The sequence below is a fragment of the Neolamprologus brichardi genome, chromosome 18 (assembly GCF_056152115.1).
Source record: "Neolamprologus brichardi isolate AB-2024 chromosome 18, ASM5615211v1, whole genome shotgun sequence".
Taxonomy (NCBI): Eukaryota; Metazoa; Chordata; class Actinopteri; order Cichliformes; family Cichlidae; genus Neolamprologus; species Neolamprologus brichardi.
The window spans coordinates 28518839-28539368 of NC_142121.1; the positions used below are offsets into that span (position 1 = coordinate 28518839).

The 20530-nt window shown below is 41.5% G+C and overlaps 2 protein-coding genes across 2 annotated transcripts; one reads left to right on the forward strand and one right to left on the reverse strand.

Moving 5' to 3' along the window:
* Window positions 1-123: 123 nt before the first annotated feature.
* On the reverse strand, window positions 124-1968 carry mgst3a (microsomal glutathione S-transferase 3a). Its single transcript, XM_087831629.1, has 6 exons — window positions 1735-1968; window positions 1306-1432; window positions 1149-1222; window positions 984-1041; window positions 741-813; window positions 124-650 (listed from the first exon to the last, which is right to left on the reverse strand). The coding sequence occupies exons 2-6, from the start codon at window positions 1420-1422 to the stop codon at window positions 520-522; spliced, it is 453 nt and encodes a 150-aa protein (XP_087687755.1). The 5' UTR covers window positions 1423-1432; window positions 1735-1968; the 3' UTR covers window positions 124-519.
* A 3816-nt stretch (window positions 1969-5784) lies between these two features.
* Window positions 5785-16770, forward strand: LOC102792645 (leucine-rich repeat-containing protein 52-like). Its single transcript, XM_006786919.2, has 2 exons — window positions 5785-6807; window positions 13969-16770. Exons 1-2 carry the CDS (start codon window positions 6159-6161, stop codon window positions 14295-14297), a joined length of 978 nt encoding a protein of 325 aa, XP_006786982.1. The 5' UTR covers window positions 5785-6158; the 3' UTR covers window positions 14298-16770.
* The last annotated feature ends 3760 nt before the right edge of the window (window positions 16771-20530 follow it).

Genomic DNA, 20530 nt, shown 5'->3' on the forward strand with positions numbered 1-20530 from the left:
TTTGAACATTACTCCAAAAAGAAGAGCCACTCCCTCCACACACAGGCCATTGTTAACCACATTCAGGCAAAGACATTAAACAGCTGATATGAGAAGGTGTCAGTTCTATGACAAACATGAGAATAGAAGTTATGGAGGATTTTAATTACAAAAGCAGGACAGTTGAATAACCATCTTTAGTCACTCAGTGTACAGAGTTCCTTTTCAGCACAATAAACAAGGAATTTCTTCATCATTACTTCTTTTTATTCATTAATAAATGCACGATTGTAGATGATATTAAGAGTTTAGGCCCAATTCATAGATTGCTGTTAACATTATAAGAAACTGATAACTCATGTTACAAAAGTGCTAGTCTGCATTATTCTAAATCAGGCCATACAGTTCTTGAAGAACTAGTTAGATCAGCTAACACACCTGACTTAACCACTTAAAGATGAGCACAGTGCAAATGTATGAGTTACACCATAGCGATGATGACTGAATTGGCCCAGGCGTAAATTTTCATTACATATTGGATCAAACACCAAAACGGTTCATACATGAGCTCCCCCTCCAGCCCAGCAGAGAGCCTCCGAAGTTCAGTGTGGCCAGCATCATCCCAAGTAAAGCCAGATTTCCAAAAGCTCCCCTCATTCTTTTTTTAGGATCTAATTAAGATGAGACAGACACACATTCTGACCATGTTTTATGATGTAAGAAGAATAGACATCGATGTGAACTGCTGAACGGTTTCTTACCTCCTGTAGAGTAGCCGTGTGCATAAACCTCTCTGCTGATAATCCACACGACTCCAAGTCCACTGACCAGACGCTGCAACAGCCACACAAACAATCAGATGCAACAGGACTTTTCAGAACAGCTACCCATTGCATGCAACAAGTTGTGAACATTTAACCAAAACGTTGTGACACAGTTGACAAAAATAAATTGTATGCTTATGGTGCAGATACAACGTGGCAGCACAATGAAAATAAACTTACAGGTGAATGAAAACCGCCAACAGCCAGGCAGAAGAGGAAGGCAGGGTAGGATTCCAGGCTGGTGAGGAGGTCACAAGAGCGACGTTAACATCAACCTGCTTCTTGTCGATGAAAGAACATGACATAACGCTGCTGGCATGGATTACATTACCTTACTATACTTACGTGTTTTGGTGTGCCCGCTGGATGCAGTTGAAAATGTTCCCAGTTTCTGGGTCGTCGCTGTACATCTGAGGATACTGCAAGGCGTGACAAGTTCATTCGTACAGGACAGCACCTTTCAACAGGTAGCCTCCACTGTGCTCCATATTTAAATACTTACGTGCACATTGTACTTCTTCCTGGCTTTGCCAACTTTAATGGCCAGATGTGTAACCATGACCATACTGGCCATGCCAGTCAGCACCACATATCCATAGTCTTTGGAAAGCACAACCATCCTGACAGACCTGGAAAATTAATTAGAAATATATTGTGGCTCATAAAAGTACTCATTACTCTTTTATTTTGGTAAGAAAGGCAACGCATGCGTTTCTTCCCCCGGCTAACACATAAAACAAAGTGTCCATTTTCAGACCCTCTAATCACACAATTACCTCGAACACCTGAGGAGAAAATTAGCCGTGCAGCTACCGGCGCAGATAAAGGACGTCTCACAAACGAAAGGTCAAACGAGAAACGCCAGCAGCACCATGACTCGTCAGGGCTGCTTTGAAAGCGCACGAATTACAATAAACATGAACACACTCACCTTGACGAAGCAACCAAAGTTCACAGATACAACCCTGGAAAACACCAACCACCGTGAAGTTTCCGTCTGAATATATGTGCACGCGTGCGGCTTACGTAACATTCATGGGGGGCGTGGCTAACAGCCCACTACTGGGATATCTACGTTTCAGTTCAGTTTTATAGCTAATGTGTGTTAAAGGTTAGCTGTAAGACTCGTAAGGATAGACCGAAGCCTTTTTTAAAATAAGCATATATTTGCGGAAGTAAAGACTCCTCACGCCACACAGGCTTCACATTGACCACAGCCCTGTATGCAAATACCAACACCGACTCATTATATACGTGCGCGTATATGTGCTAAATGTCAGAGATCCAAGTTATCTTATAGCACTGCTCCACATTTCCTGATTAGTTCCGCCTATCTTACATGCAAACCTTCTCCCCAACAGGACTGACCAGCGTGAATGGACTGTGCTACCAGTAACTTGCAGTTAACTTCACCTCCGGTGTTACTAAAGTTGTACGTTTTTGTTTTTGTTTTTTATTTTTTGAAGTAGGGGTGTTCATGATTTTTTTAAGTGGGCGGTGCAAGGAGGAAGAAAGGACAACACAGGGGGAGGAGGTGCCGGAAATGAGGATGTGTAACCAGAAGTTAAAATGGATTGCTGTGATTTGCAAAGCGTCAAAAACAATAGTTTGGGGCTTTTTAAATAAGTAACAACACAATCTTTCTACTTAAGTAAAAGGATCCCTGAAGTATTGAAAGTGAATGTACTCCAACTGACCTTGGATGATTGGATGATGGTTATTAATTTACTGATTGTGTACACAAGCTGGAATTTTTATTTATTTATTTATTTATTTATTATTATTATTATTATTATTATGTTAGCCATTGTTTTTCTTTTTTCACTTTTCTTTTTATTGTTATTGTCCGCAAGCCAAAAATATTTGGGGTACAGCATAAAGTGCTCAGGAGAAGCACTGATTTCCCTTAAAGGACACAATCTTAGAAAAGAAAAAAGCCCATTTGAAATTAAAAAAACAAACCATAATTTGATAACGTGAGGGTAGTCTGCTCCTCTTGAAAATCAGAGTTTGCGCTACCCGGACACGATTTATGTGGCAACGTTTACTGCAGAGTTAATCCCTTTCTGACTCGGCGTACCAGACAAAAGTGGGAGCCCAGGGTCATTAATGATGGCCCCATTCTTTTGAAGTGACTTATATTAGCCATGTCAGTAAGCCAGCTCACAACAACTGATGCAGAGCGCAGATTTTCTTGGCTGGAGTGCAGCCACATTATGTGCCCTGTGGTGAGGGGAACAGGGATCTGACATGCCAGGGTTTCTTGTATCAAATATCAGGTCAAGTTGAGGTATGCGCACCACTGTTAGAGGTGCCATTGGTTCAGTGACATTTAGTAGTTTATATAGCACCTTTACACAAAAAAAGTCAAAGGTCAAAGGCCTCTGCGAATAAGTAACATTTCAACTGCTTTTTGAAAATGTTCAAAGACAGGGTGTTTTAGAGGAGAGCATATTCCAGAGAGTCGGGGGCTGCAGCACTGAAGGCTCTGTCCTTTAAAAGACCCCGGCCTGGTGAGGGGGATGGCGAGTAACCCTTTAACTGGGGAACGCAGTGTGGGGTGTAGGGAAGGGAGGATAAGATTGAATAAGTACAGGAGAGAAAGAGCATGTGGTGGTTTGTAGGTTAGGTGGGGGTGATGTAAGTCCAGGACTTGTTTCAGGTAAGAAATGTAAGTTCTGAGCTTGTGCAGAGCTAACAGGATATCACTACAATAATCCAGGCAGGAGGTGATGAAGGCATGGATGATTGTTTCAGCTGAGGACTCTGAGAGATGAGGTCAGACTCTAGAGATGTTCTTTAGGTTGTAGAAAGAACTTCTAGAGATGGATCTGATATATGATGAGAATTAGAGCCTGGGCTCCAAGATGGCACCCAGATTGAGAACCTCTGAAAACTAAAGACCTTTACCCATGTTAAGGTGAAGGTCAGCCCCTTTCAGGAGTCGTGACTTGACACAAAAGTTCAGTTGTATTGTTTTTCAATATGATAAAGCTGGATTACATCCAGATTTAGATGTCATCCAGGGACTTAATGAGAGACAGAGAAGTGAACTGACTGGAGGGTTTGGTGCTGAGATACAGTTGTGTATCATCAGGATGGCAGTGGAAGCTCAGCCCATGATGGCAGATAGTCTGACCACGAGGGGCACGCAAACTGTAAAAAGAAAAGGTCCCAGCTCAGAGCCTGGTATTTGGGAAGTACCTGAATTTGTAGATACTGATGTGAGGATGTGTTGCCAGTTTAACAGTGATTGGATGCTTTTGTGAATATATTTCTTTTCTTTTTTTTTTACTTTGTGTGACCTGTAATACAGGAACACTCAAAGCAGCATAACCTTCACACCAGCTGTTATAACGGAAGAAAGTTCTGCAGATTAACTAAGATAAATAGGGGGATTCTTCTTACAACACTAGATTTAAAGGATTACAAAAACACCTTTTCGGCTGCAGCTCTTTCTTCCAGTGTTTTGCATTTTTCTGCCATGCCATTCTAGACGGTTAAATATAATGATGAATATTTTAGGGAAAACAGAGATTAAGACAGACGTGCACTGTGCATGACTGTACCTGCTGGAGATTCCAAGAAAACAAATAGCAGAGATTATACTTTGTCAGGAATAATGCAAAGCCTGTATTTTGAAGTCTGCTTGCCAATCAAACAAGAACTGGTCCTGCTATGCGCTTTCAAAATAATGGTTCCTCAAAGTATATATGAGATGATTCGATTTTTAAAAAAAAATATTATTCTCAATGTTCTTAATGTTTTAAAAGTATCTTCTTCTACCCTTTCTGTGAATATCACATCTAGATAGATATTTAAGCCTCCAGATTTTATGTTTCTATGCCTGCAGCATTCCCTCATATTTCTCATTTGTCATTTTATGCACATTCCCCAACATCTATATTTGGAAATTTGGGGATTTTGTCAAAAAATCATCTTTGCTTTGCACAATGCTGGACTGAACTTTCTGAGTTGTGGCTTATGTTTGGTTTATACAGTTTTGCTTCCTGTATGATCATAAATAGAGAGCAGATAAATTTAGACATCTATTTAAAAAAATCCTTGTGCAATAGCTTCAAACTAGACCTACAAAAATAGTTACACAAAGACCATTACATAGTTGCTGTTTCTGTGTAACATTACCAAGTTTTCGTCACTAGATGTCCCCATAAAGTCACTAAATATCCTTGACGCAAAACAGCTGTGTGGATTAAGTTCAGTCCACATGGATCGCAAGCGTGAAAAAAGCATTAGGTTATACACAGGCCCACTGTTCTGACACACCATCGCAGGGTAAAAGGCTTCCACCTGGTTTTGTTGACGTGCGCGAGCGGTCAGCGTTCAGCAGGTTGTCAGCGGCACATCTGTCCTCCTCCTCCTCCTCCATCACGCCGAGTCTGATTCAGCACTTCAACACCTACACAGAGAACCAAGAATAGAGACAGGGCTCACACTGAGACTGGAAAGAGGAGGAAAAACAACTGCAGCCTGAGACCACCTAGTACCATCTCATCTCAGCCCATCATCTGCTGGCTGTATACATCAGGGAAAGTTTCAAGTGGGTGGGCTGGCTGCCTCTGTGACAGTCAGTCACATACAGAGAAAACCCACGAGATGCACATCCAGGTACACCTGATCCTACACCTGAGACAGGCTGATGAAAAGTGTGCACGCTATCATCCCCACAAACAGATCTTTATATACACATTCTTACATCCACGCAGCTTTTACCCACAGACCCTCCAGTAGTGTTTGAAGATGTAATCACAGCGCCCGTGCTGGCAGCTAAAGCATCACAGGTCACCTTACACTAGGTGTCAACTGTGCGCGGGCTTTAATATTTAATGTCAGCCTTACATTACCTCCACTGCCCAGACCCTTCTACTCCCCACGCTCCATCTCACTCCCGAGAGTGAGATCACTCCGCAGCCCCCCCTCCTCCCTTTCAGTGCGCCCCCTTTATTTGGATTCAGTTTCGGAAAGCGAGAGGATGGCAAACATGTAACGGAACAACTGACTGCGAGCTGCAGCGAAGCATCAAAGGACGTCGGCTTTTTTACGACGTGCGAACAGCTGTCAGGAGAATACACTCAATAAATTCATGAAATTCGAAACAGCACCAAGGCAGCCGACCGTCAAGTCCAGCACAGCGGATGCGCGTCGGATCCAGAACCAACAGAGAGGATGAACTGAGACATTACGCGCAAGAGGTTGCCACGGGCACGTTTGGGCTTGACCTCGTCGGAGATCGTTTCTTGGGACAAGCGGCTCGCACGGTGATGATGTATCAATGAAGAATGTCACTGCGACCGACTCTGTCCAAACAGGGTTGATGAAGCCCTCGGCGGTGTCATGCGTCTTGCCCCGCAGCCAAGCGCGCAACCCCTGCGACTTCTAGTTCTGCTCCTCCTCGCGACAGCGGTCCCCTCATCCCCGGTAATCTCCACTGGCTGCCCGGACAGGTGCGTGTGTGACGACCAACTTGTGGTCCAGTGCGCTGGGCAGCACCTGACCACCTTCCCGGTCAACCTTCCGCTGGCCACGCGGCAGCTCATCATCTCAAACAACCGTATCGCGGAGCTGCCGCCTCTCGCGCTCAACTACCTCTCTGACCTGGTGTACCTGGACTGCAGCAACAACTCTCTGACGGAGATCTCAGAGTCCACTTTTGGGAATCTACGCAAGCTGGCCTACTTGGACCTCTCCTTCAACACTCTGACCCGGATCGAGGACAGGACGTTCGGCCCCTTGGCGAGCTTGGTGATGCTGAGGATGACGGACAATCCGGGGCTCTCTGAAATTCACCCGGACGCTTTTGGGGAGAACGCGGCCCTTCAGGTACTCGATGTGAGCCGAAACAACCTGACGGTCTTCAACATCACCTCCCTGATCGCGCTGCCCGCCGTGCGCTCAGTGGGGCTCAGCGGGAACCCGTGGAGCTGCGAATGCGACAACGAGGACCTGTCCTTGTGGGTCCATCTGGAGGGCTTCAAGTTCCAAGGTCTTGTCAGTTATCTACTCTATTTTTTCTATCAACAAAGAACATCAGTTACATTTGCTTTGGTGAGACGCGGAAAGGCCCCAGAGAGCCAGTCATACACAAATATTTTTACTCCATTTAATTGTTAGATAATTCTCAGTTACATAAACTGGCCTCCCGATGGAGGTTCTTTCAGTAACAGAACAGCAAACACTAATAAGATCAACAAAGTGCCCGCGCAGCACCTTTCATAAATCCAGCTGTGTTGTATGTCGATAAGCAACAACTTATATGAAGAAGCACTTTAGAAGTAAACAGACAAAGGGCTACTTTAATAGCTAAAAATCCTGGTGAATGAGGCTAAGTCACTGTTTATAAGCTGGAATTACTTCTGTTTAATGTGCAGAATTTTTTTTTTTGCTATTATTTGAAGTCACTGAATTGAAATCTCAACATCTGTTCAGTTTAACCACAAGGCACTGATTCAAAATCAGCCATTGAACCCCTTTTGTCCCATCTTCTGTGGAATATAGTTTGAAGGTCATTTGATTTCGTTTAATTTATTTGGGTCTTAGTCATATGCACATATACATTAGAGCTTCAGGGACCCTGAAAGTCTGTGCATCTGGAGCTGTTAACAATTTTGCCCCGTTGGTTGGTAATCGAGATTGGTGTCCTCCTACAAAGTGACAGTCCTTTAACTGTGATATTTTTTGTTTTTTCACACCTTACATAATTAAAATTCTTATTATATGCCAGAAAAGATGTTCAAACATGATGTCAAAATGGCAGCAAAGCTCTTTCTTTTGACTCCCTCAAGGAAAGAATGACTCTGCGTCTTTCTGAATACATGCAGAGGCTTAACTACTGGATTTCCCTCGCACCATGTCACTCCCTGTCATGTCTGCATCTCAGTACAGACACACACACACACACACACGCCATGTGGTATCCATGTACACCACAACTCTGCAATGTGCTGTTAGTTTGCTGTAACTTCACTCCTCTCTCATCTTTCAGTGGGATGAGACGCAGGTGACAGCAGTGGAGCGTGGCAGCAATCACACTATCAAATGACAAAGAGGGTGAAAGAAGATCGTAGGCAGGGACCCACTTGATTTGTCTTCTGGCGACTTCACTCATAAATTCTGTTCTGCTTTCTGCAGTGATCAAGGAAACAAGGCGTTTCTTTTTTGTTTTGTTTTTTAAATCTGAGAATGACTAATCAATCTGCTATCAGGCTCCTGCGTTGCAGGCGTGATAAATGGATCATAACTCCACCATCAAATATTGATCCCCTTTGTTTTGTTGCTGTCAAGCTGATAAATGTGTCCGGGATTCCATCATCGTTCTTACTTCGAGTTATTATGCTCGTAGATAATGGTGTGGATGTGTCACTATGCAAAAGGGCAGCTGCTATTTATAGTGTGATTTACTGAGCAAGAAGCCAGCCATAATTCTAACACCACAGCTATAATACAACTGCCACGCTCACTAAAAAGGCATCCCCTGCTCTTTTCCCTCTCACACACACACGCACACATACACACACACTATAGTTCATCATGCTCCCTGTGAAGCTCAGACTGAGTCCAAAAGGAGTCCTGCAAGAGCTGTCCCATTTTCCTGCCTCTCGTTGCCTTTTGTCTAGCTTAATTTGGAGTTGAGTCTCTTCCAGTGACAGCTGCCAGCGAGGGAGAAGGCGGACACATGGATACAAACATTCTCCACATCTACACGCAGCCTTTGGTAAACACTATAGAAACTCACACACATACACAACCTCACAGGCGCAGATTTTACACACTGACTGATTTGTGCACTGAGACGTTTAAACACAGACAAAGCATACTTGTGTAGCTGGGGGTGGGAAGGGGGTTTCTGGGGGGGGGGGGGGGGGGGGGGGGATAGGAAAACATTTTAGAGACGGTTGTTTTTCAGCTGCAAGCTCCGGCTCCCAAGCCTTGTTATCGCTCGCCTGGGTCTCACCTGGCTCATGCAACATGGCTCGCCTTGTCTCCTCGGTTTAGGAAATGCATCAAGACCAAGCGAGAGACAGGGAGAGAGAGAGCGAAAGAAATAAAGCCTCAGGAAGGAACCAACAGATTCTCCTCTGTCTCGCCTTCCTGGCTAGATTAGCACTCTCTCAGCTGTTATATAAGGAGAGCGTCTAGAAATAGAGCAGTGTGGATGGGGGAAGGAGAGAGGGAAAGCCCTGTCCTTTGATGTCAGTCCCTGTAGGGGTATAGGGGGTGAAGCCATAAGGGTTTCCTTCCTAGCTGTCAGGCCTCCCCTCACACACACACACACCTGCATGTGTAAACACACACACGCGGACATGTGCATCCACAACCATTTGCAGATTCAGATTGGAAACTTAAATCTCATGCAGACACATGCGTGTACAGTGCATTAAGAGGGAATGCACACTGTACGTATTCGTGTCTGCATGGATGGCTGTCGGAATTTGAGCAGCATATTGTGTGAACAGTGAGCAGCAGCAGCAGCTTCTGAGAGGATCAGAGCAGACTTTGAATTTTCCCTGCTATTAAGCTTAGAGGAGCAGAGCCTCCTCGTGTTCTTCAGCTGCATGCTCATTTTTTAATCTTTGAGACACACAAGAGCTTCTCTGAGCATAAAAGCAGAGATTTCAGCGCACAGTGAATAATATATTAGGGGAAGCGTACATTTCAGTCGCCCTGTGAGATGGAATTGTCGAGTAGTTTGATTGAAAGCGACGGTATGATCCCTGTCACCCTCTGTCAAATCACACCTCCCACCAACCTGAGCCTGTTTTTATATGTGTTGCCAGTGAGCAAGCAGAATAGGTTTAAACAGATAAAAGTAACTGAGTGTGAACATTTGAAAACAATTAGGTAAAATATTAACCAAACAGTTGATATAAAAATGAAAGAAAAGCGATTAACAAATAGGTGAATTAGCTTAAATGACTGAATGTGTAGGTTAAACGACGACGCAGAAAGAAGTAAACAAATTCAGCTGAACTATAATAAGAAGCAAGTAAAAATGCTGTTGACTTGGAGCAATTAAGGGTGCAACAATAACGGCTAAACACCTGCATTTAATGGCCTTGTTGATTCATATGAGGTCATCAGTGAATAAGATTGCATTTTTGATGGACGTGGCCGATCTTCATTAATCACAAACACATAAAGAACTGAAAGAAAACTTTGTTTTTGGCAGAAATTGGGGATTAAAGAAAACCAAACTGGTTATTAGCCAAACTGTTACTTCAAACATCAGGATTGGCATCAGCCCAATATTTCAAACACTTATGTGTCTCTTAAAGTAGTTTCATAAAAAGCCAATACTTGGAAAAGGAAGTGTAGATGATTTAAATTCTCAGGTTTTTTCACATCAAGACATAATAAAAATGATTTGGTCCTCAGCAGGTATTAAAATTTGGGAAACATAACCTCAGATTAGGATGTGACATATTACACAATGTCATTATTTGTTTAACAAAAATTAAGCTAAAATGCAGAATGCAGCTAGGTGCTGATAATGAAATGCACTTAATTAACTGATCATCAGTTCTTAAAGAAGCGACTGCTGCTGCAGCCAGCAGTCTGGGAAGGTTTGTGCAGCCATGTCTAAACCATTCGAAGTCCGTCATTCTACAGCGGGAACGATTATTCACAAGTGGAAAACATTCAAGACAGTTGCAAATCTTCCCAGGAGTGGAAGTCGCAGCATATTTACCTGAAGTTCAAACTGTGCAATGTTTACAGAACCTGTAAAAAAACAGGAGCTAGATCTCGGACTCTGAAGGCCTCAACTAGCATGTTCAATGTTAAAGTTCATGACAGTTCAATTTGACAAACAGTTTGGAAAGGTTGCCAGGAGAAAGTTTATTATCTCTACAAAGAACATGTCAGGACAGCTTAGGTTAAAAAGCTGCATCCGAACAAACCACAAGACTTCTGCAACAATGGCAATATCCGGCGATAATTCACAGTGCCACGTTTGGACCGAAACAGCATATCAGCACAAAAGCTGTAAAGCCCGGTGGTGATGATTTAGGTTTGTTTTACAGCCAGAGGACCAGGGCAACCTTCAGTCACTGCGTCGACCATGAACTCGTCTGTATACCAAAATATTGTAAAGTCAAATGTGATGGTCATGGCTTGACTCAGACAAACTTTACTTATGTCTAATATTCCTGTATAAGTGTAAACATACCATAAAGCTGTACTTATTTCCTACTTTTCTATTAAAACAGAAATAAATGAGGGATTTTTTCACAGTACTGTATATAAAATGTTTTGACGGTCATTATTATTATTATTATTGTGTATTTTCATCTAAAATTGTCAGCTGAAATAACACAGAATACAGTAAAATGTTCATAAAGTCGAAGCTTACCTTGCTGAAAGACCAATGATCTCTGCTACAATGATCTGAATTTGCACACAATGACCACCTAATGGATCTTGACCCAAACTGTGCTTAAGGTCAAGATCACATTCATCATTCTCAGTCTGTTTTAATTCTTATCAATTTGTCCAATACAGCAAACTATTGGCAGGTGGGGGAACAACTACATACTACATAAAGCTACAAAATTATAGGGTAATACATGAGTAAACATGATCATTGTCATTTTTCATAGTAAAAAAAAAAAGATTTATGAACGTTTTGTTATTTATCAGCGGTTTGTGCTACGAGATCATTCTGTTAGTCAGTGCGGTTTAATAAACATGTTGAAGTTCTGAATGAGAAATAAACATCAGCAATATTAATGAGATGTTTATGTAAGTGTTGTACAGTAAGTTTACAGTTATTCTCTGATGGTCATGTCTCAGTTTTCCTCTGTTTGTTAGGGTTATGTGAATGTTACAATTCCATGGCATGCATCTCACAGCAAAAAGAGTCAGGGTATTTTAAGCATGCTGGTATGAAAATGGGGCTACAGGAAACTGTTCCCTGTGCAGAAACTTCCAAGTCTTTTCATCTCTCCCAGTGGGAATTTCTCCTAGCACAAAAGCTCTGAAAAAACAGAAGCCAATTAAAAACAGTGGCCGCGTGGAGATGCCACACTCTGCTGTGTTGCACTTTTTTGCTCACAATAACAAAAGACTCAACCAGCTTTCAGGATTGTTATCTTTTAAAAAAAAGGCCTCTCTGGTGAGCTGCTGCAGGGCTCAACACCTATAATGTGGTGTGTTTAATTTTCATTCAGAGGGCTTTAAAACGACTGTATGTTCATGCAGTTTTCCGAAAGCGAATGAACTCAATATTTTGTTAGAATATGTGGATTTCAGCAAGGTCTCAGTACTGTAGTGAAGTCATATCCAATCCCTGATGATGAGAACCCTTATTATCTGTGGTTTCAAGCAGACACAAAGGCTCGAGTCACTCACTAATCCTGTGCAGGGAAAAGGAATTTGAATATTTCATCCATGATTTTTTCTTTTTTGTTAACATAATGCTGCATCAACAGCAGACTGTGAAGCGCAGGAAGCTCTTAAAGCTTTTGTAGTTTTCTGATAGAAACAGCAACATTATTATGATGCAATTTGCTGCCTTTTGGTTATTTATTTATTTAGAAGTATGAATGTGAATGAGTTTTGGATATCCTCGTCTCAGGATGCTGCCATTTACAAATGTTGAGGAAAACAAGTACTAACATGCTTGAATTATTCAAAAGGCTCTTTAATGCCATATGTATGATATCGTCCGAGTACTTTGCATTGTGTTACAACTCTCACAGCAAAGGATCTCATAAATCATATGCTAATTAGATGCAAAGGTTTTACACACATCTGCTGTACATAAGTAAAAGTACTGGATGAAGAATGTGTGAGAGAGAAAGAGCTCTGTGACAGACTGGCGACCTGTCCTGGGGGGACCCCTCCCCTCACCCTATGGCAGCTGGGATAGGGTCCAGCCTCCCTGTGACTCTGATAAGGATAATTGGAAGAGAACGGAGGGATGAATGATATAGTACAGTGGAGGGGATAACAGGAGTTATATGTATCCTGTCACATTTTCTACTATTTTGTACATTTTTGCTTTTTTTATTTGGTGAAGTTTTTTTTCTGAACTTGTACGATCTGTTAGAAAGTTGAACCACTGATTTATTGATCATTTTTACCTGTTTTTTTTTTTTGTTTGTTTGTTTGTTTATTTGTTGATGGTTAAAGCTATTACGATAAAAGTTGTGAGGTGTTTGTTTACAGTCAGTGAGGATAAGTCACCTGGAAGTAAAACAGAAGGAGACCGTGTGATGCTGAGGACCTTGAACAGCTCTGCTGTAATTAATACTATAGAGAAATCTTGATTTTAAACCAGCTTTAACCCTCTGACACCAAGTGTCTCATATTTACTTGGGGCAATCGTGGCTCAAGAGTTGGGAGTTCACCTTGTAATCGGAAGGTTGCCGGTTCGAGCCCCGGCTTGGACAGTCTCAGTCGTTGTGTCCTTGGGCAAGACACTTCACCCGTTGCCTACTGGTGGTGGTCAGAGGGCCCGGTGGCGCCAGTGTCCGGCAGCCTCACCTATGTCAGTGCGCCCCAGGGTGGCTGTGGCTACAATGTAGCTGCCATCACCAGTGTGTAAATGTGTGTGTGAATGGGTGGATGACTGGATATGTAAAGCGCTATATAAATACAGGCCATTTACCATTTAATACACGTGTTTTCCAGACATCTATGTCATCAGTGTGGTTTGTTTAAGATGAACTGTGAGCAATAAATTGCACAAAAAATGCCAGATGTATCAAAAGCGATACAAATTTAAACTTATATTATACTATTATACTTTTTTAAAGTTGTCAGAAGGTGTAATAAATAAATCTCTTTGTTTAAAACAAAAATAAATAAATAAATTTAATGGTTCAGGCTTTAGAGAGTTAACCACCTTATGATGTTTTAATAAAAAGTTACATTAATAATCATAAAGAAAACAATATTATTATAGAAAAAGATCTGATGAACTTTCACTTCCCTTGTGTCTTAAAAATGTCACTTAACAGTAACAACATCCCTCGAGCGGTGCCACTCTAGGACAGCTGTGACCTGTCTGTGGTGCGTTTCTTTGATATTATGAAAGAAAGAAGAAGAAAAAGGATTGATTTCTAACAATAGAAAAATGCTGATATGCTGCTTTGTCCCATGATTAATCCTCACCGTTCCTCCTTGGTGTACTTTTGTGTGACAGATGAGGGCCAGACGGTGTGCGGTTCACCTGCTGATACTCAGGGCCGTCGACTGGGGGAGGTGGGCATCCAGCTACGGACGTTATGTCATCAGACACTCGGCTCCTGGGACTACCTTTTCTTTGTTGTCATCGGCTTTGTCATCTTCGCTGCTGGCACCGTGTCGGCCTGGGTGATGGGTGTCATCATGGTGCTCTATGAGCGCTACATCAAGAAGAAAGACGAGCAGCTCGAGATGGACGACGAGGAAGAAAGCATTGAGACAGGCCGTGCTGCGAGCACCAGGAGTGGCCATGACAATGGGAATTTAAAAACTTCACATACTGTTTAAAATAAAATCCCACCCCTCTCGCCATGGATTCCCACAGTGCCTCCTTCCACGACTGTCTGAGAAGTCTCATGAAACTGTGTCTGTTTATCAGGCTTGGATCTGTTAATAAATGGAACAAGGAATGTGTTTCTATCATTTTTAGTGGGCTTCCAGGTGTTGTTACACACACTGTAGTCGCCATAGTGGAGGTCCCCAGTCCTTGGGTAATACATAGACTATGTATGCAAATATATGACCACATATTTTGTTACTTTATGTGCAAAGTTAGCATTAAAAAAACTCAAAAACAACATATCTCGGAAAAACTCTGAATATGTTTTCACAGAGATATTTCTGACTGATCTTTACATCAGTTTAAAATCAGCTTTTTGAAATTTTAAAGTTTAAAAGTAAAAAAAAATCAAGACAAAGCAAAGATAGAATCTTAAGCTAAAAGTAACCTAACCCCAGGTTACCTGTGAACTGCGACCTGCACTATAGTAACACCAGATGAAATAAAGATGGAAAACGTGGCTTACAGTTTGTGCTTTGCTGATGATATTGTTAACACTGAGTAGGAAAAGTGTGTTTTTGTGACTGTAGTTGTAGTTTTTTTTCCTCCAGATCAGTTTGTCTTTTTTATTGGTACATTTTTCACTGAATATTCCTCTAAGATGCTTTATTATGGTTATTTTATGGATGTACTGAGGAAAGCTGGATACCAGAACTAAAGATGTTGACGGCTTGCTTGACAGAAACAGAGCTCTAACTGGATTTGTAGCTCAGTGAAGGAGGACAAAAGTATTTTCCTCCAAAAAAGACCTTCACCTACTGTCTACAGCTATTGGCCCATAGCTGTTTCATTGCATTGATATCATAAAAATAAAACTCATTGATAACGTTTATAGGAAAAAATATGTTTTGGGCACAGAAGATCTTGACCACTGTGAAAAATGACTTTTTTATTAAAAGACAGACATTTGCTGATGTTGAAACCAGATGTGACAAGAAAGTGGTGGATCTGAGTGAGAAATGGAGGGACACTGCACACTCATACAGTAATGATTTATCAACCATAAGCCATCTTTAAAGGGGATCATGGTTTACAAACTAAACATCATGCTATACTCAATAAGAATTGAAACTAGCATCTGAGACCATATAGCTATTATTTAAAAAAAAAAAAAAAATCTTAATGAAATCAAAGACAGCGGGAGTTGAAGGGCGGTTTTTGCCATAAATTATTAAACTGCTGAACAGTTTGGAAACTGTGTAGTCGCCCCCTGCTGGCCACTAGAAAGAATCAGGTTTAAGGCACTTTCACATTAGCTTCACCTTTTAGGAACAGAAGCTACATCCATCTTTGATATACAGTCTAAGGAGCAGCAATGCTGAATACATTCAGAGGTTTAAACTTATAAGGAAATTATAGCAAAATAATCCCACTTAAGACATTTAAGAGCTAAACAAATGTGTGTGGATAAATTTAGACATCTAAGTCAGACAATTATATCTAAGCCATAGTCAAAATATCCATGCATCCATGCATCCATCCCCCCAGCTGTCATAGGGTGAGAGGTTGGACTAGCACAGAGAGACAGACAATGGTTCACATTCGCACCTACAGCTAGATTAGTTCTAAATCTATGAGTTAAAACCAACCATCAAAGTAAAAAAAATGTTGCTGTTTGCTTTCCATTGTCTTAATACCAAGCTAGGCTAACCATGTACTGGCTTTATATTTAGTGGATGGATACAAATATGCCTCTCACCAAAAAAAAAAAAAAAATGAATTCATCTTGTGTTACCATCATTTTTTACATGTCTGATTTACAGCATTCGCTAAAAAATCCAATAGAAGGAAACTAGAAATGTTTGCCAAATTTTCTGTAGTAACTATAGACCCAGTTCAAATATACAAAACATTTTCCTAGTATTATAAAATGCACAAACACTATTTGGTTAAACCATACAGCCATCTTATATAGAATTGTTTTGTTTACACTGACAGTTTTCTCAAGGACCTCCATGATGGCACTAACCAAAGCAATACAATTGTGACACAGCTCGAGCTCCTCTGTGTAACATTATAAAAGTCTTGTTGTCGCTCCACCCACAGGTATGACAGGAAGGAGAGGAGAAACTCCTTTTAAGGAGTGCATTTATCCCCATGTATGTGACAGAGTGTACGATGTAGCTTTATGTGTGACTTTGCACAGTGAGAGTGTCAGTCCGTGCACTGCTGGGGCATGATTTTGTACTGTAATCCATCTTTCCCTTAATCATTAGCCCAGAAACAAACTGCTGTGGCCGTATTTGTGTTAAGGTTCTACAGTTGTTGTGAAGAGGAGAGAGCCCACAAATGCCAGCTGCTGAGATCTGTTTTGGCAGTGGGCCCTGCTGGATGGTGAGCAAACAAGACAATGTGATAAGTGATTTCTACTCTGTTGGGTTTGAGTGCAGTGTCCTATCTACTTCTGCATGCACTGTTAATGCACCAAAAAGCCTTACAAGGTGTGTAAACGTTCATTAAAGAATGAAATAGGATTTCCTGTAACATACGAAAACATCCTATTTGTGATCATTTCAAAATGCTTAAAAAAACAATTCTTTGTATTTTTTTGGTGACTGAGTTACTGTGCAAGGACTAACATTATTTAAAATAGCAAAAATAGCAAACATGAACACTTGCGGTGCTTCAGGTTTCCATGTCACAAACCTTCCATGCTTTTAATACTTATCTGGAATTGCTTTCCATTGACTTTAGTATTCAACCGAGACATCAGGCTGCCTTGTGCATGTGTACTGTTCCTGTTAAGTCTCAGAATTATTCATTTGATTAAAGAAAAAAAAAAAGCTATGACAGACATGCGAAGGATTAGATCAGATACTTTTTTCCTGTGTTTGAAGTCAAATGTTTAGATGTATCCAAGTATAACATATCGCAGAATTGAAAGCAAAGCAGAAAAGAAATACTTTACCGAAGACATTTTGAGACACACACACATTAAATCAAACTAACGAGAGCCAAAATATATTTAGCTATACAATACATTGCTTCCATGGCTTTGGGTGTAATTTGCTATTCTGATAATGTCAAGGTCGACCGAATATGGCAGGATTTGTGTGCCGAAACATGTGAAGGCGAAGCAGTTTTTTTTGAACTGCAACTGCACAAACTGATGCCTTTCTGTAATGTGATCTACATCTAATAGTGAGAAACCTTTCTTCACACATTTACTGGCACTTGCAGTCACATATTCTTGTGATTTGTCCAAAAAGAGAGAAAAAAGTTAGGGTTTTATATTTTATGTGATGAAATGAATGCACAATAATAGCATATTATAAACACAGTATTTATGGATGTGTCAGAGGTGGTGTCACAGGTATTTTATTTTTGGTCACCACAGGCCTTTCACGCGGCAGACACATGGCAGCGTTTGATGTACAAAGGTTTTCTTGTTGCATCCTTAAGAGCTATTAAAAGAAGAAAACAAATATAAACCACAAACATAAGACAGTCAGAAAATAATTCTAATTTTTTGTTGCTTGTTTTCTCTTGAGAGAGAGAGATGATAGGAATTAATGCTGACTCATAACAGTATATATAATTATGCATGTACCGATGTTTTGATTGGTACATGCATAATTATATATACTGTTACTTCAGCAGTATGCTGAGATGCCTTCAGTCCTGTGCTCCTGATTGCTTCCATGGCTTTGGGTGTGATATTTGCACGGGTTCTGTCAGTAATGCATTGCTTAATGTGCAGGTCTATTCAGGTCTCCATACTAAACTCTCACATATACACATACATACAGTGGGGCAAAAAAGTATTTAGTCAGCCACCGATTGTGCAAGTTCCCCCACTTAAAATGATGACAGAGGTCAGTAATTTGCACCAGAGGTACACTTCAACTGTGAGAGACAGAATGTGAAAAAAAAATCCATGAATTCACATGGTAGGATTTGTAAAGAATTTATTCGTAAATCAGGGTGGAAAATAAGTATTTGGTCAATAACAAAAATACAACTCAATACTTTGTAACATAACCTTTGTTGGCAATAACAGAGGTCAGACGTTTACTATAGGTCTTTACCAGGTTTGCACACACAGTAGCTGGTATTTTGGCCCATTCCTCCATGCAGATCTTCTCAAGAGCAGTGATGTTTTGGGGCTGTCGCCGAGCAACACGGACTTTCAACTCCCGCCACAGATTTTCTATGGGGTTGAGGTCTGGAGACTGGCTAGGCCACTCCAGGACTTTCAAATGCTTCTTACGGAGCCACTCCTTTGTTGCCCGGGCGGTGTGTTTTGGATCATTGTCATGTTGGAAGACCCAGCCTCGTTTCATCTTCAAAGTTCTCACTGATGGAAGGAGGTTTTGGCTCAAAATCTCACGATACTTGGCCCCATTCATTCTGTCCTTAACACGGATCAGTCGTCCTGTCCCCTTGGCAGAAAAACAGCCCCATAGCATGATGTTTCCACCCCCATGCTTCACAGTAGGTATGGTGTTCTTGGGATGCAACTCAGTATTCTTCTTCCTCCAAACACGACGAGTTGAGTTTATACCAAAAAGTTCTACTTTGGTTTCATCTGACCACATGACATTCTCCCAATCCTCTGCTGTATCATCCATGTGCTCTCTGGCAAACTTCAGACGGGCCTGGACATGCACTGGCTTCAGCAGCGGAACACGTCTGGCACTGCGGGATTTGATTCCCTGCCGTTGTAGTGTGTTACTGATGGTGACCTTTGTTACTTTGGTCCCAGCTCTCTGCAGGTCATTCACCAGGTCCCCCCGTGTGGTTCTGGGATCTTTGCTCACCGTTCTCATGATCATTTTGACCCCACGGGATGAGATCTTGCGTGGAGCCCCAGATCGAGGGAGATTATCAGTGGTCTTGTATGTCTTCCATTTTCTGATGATTGCTCCCACAGTTGATTTTTTCACACCAAGCTGCTTGCCTATTGTAGATTCACTCTTCCCAGTCTGGTGCAGGTCTACAATTCTTTTCCTGGTGTCCTTCGAAAGCTCTTTGGTCTTGGCCATGGCGGAGTTTGGAGTCTGACTGGTTGAGGCTGTGGACAGGTGTCTTTTATACAGATGATGAGGTCAAACAGGTGCCATTCATACAGGTAACGAGTGGGGGACAGAAAAGCTTCTTACAGAAGACGTTACAGGTCTGTGAGAGCCAGGGATTTTCCTTGTTTGAGGTGACCAAATACTTATTTTCCACCCTGATTTACGAATAAATTCTTTACAAATCCTACCATGTGAATTCATGGATTTTTTTTTCACATTCTGTCTCTCACAGTTGAAGTGTACCTCTGGTGCAAATTACTGACCTCTGTCATCATTTTAAGTGGGGGAACTTGCACAATCGGTGGCTGACTAAATACTTTTTTGCCCCACTGTACATACATAAACTCGATCATTTTGACTGTGAGCCTGTGTTAGTTTCTGCTGCAGCTTACTGATTAGGCCATGCGATGCCACAGGCAAGGGTGAGGGTGCAGACTGGAAATAGGATAGCTGATTGCCCCAATTCATGTCAGCACAGTGACACACATGAAATGACAAGGAAAACCCACGTCTCCCTCTCCTAATACACGTACACGCTGCAGTTGCTGTTCGTTTACACAAGGTGAAGGTTTGCAAAGCTTGGTTTTGAGTAATAACAGCTTCCTGTTGCATCGCACGTGAATGAGCTGAATTTCAATATTTAAGTGGATGAAGTAAAATGGAACATTTTGCACTTGTTACACCCCCGTGCTTCACGGTCAACCCATACTTAGGCACATGTATGCTTAAACACACAAAGACAGAAGCTTTGGTTCTGCCTCTAATTTCCCCTTGGGGTAGAAAGACTCTTATTAACACTGATTCTGACAGCGAGTACAATAGTATTGTTTTGCATCACAAACAAAATTGATATAATTTGCTTTCTTTCTGATGGTAAAATAAAGTAGAAAGCTTTCTCTTGTCTATCTGATGAAAAGCCAGCAGGTTATTAACATAGCATAAAAATAGGGGAAGACAACTAGCTTAGCTCTTGGAAGGAAACTAAGCTAGCATAACACAAAGGTAAAAATTTAAGCGGGTTTAAAAAGTGCTAGATGAGTTGATTACTTAACTTTGAAGACCAGCAGTTTTTCAGTGTATGATGGTTACACACCAACTAGCACAGCTGCAGGTACATAGCACCAGAACAGGTGTTCAAAGGGCAGAGTGGTAATGCAAGAGAA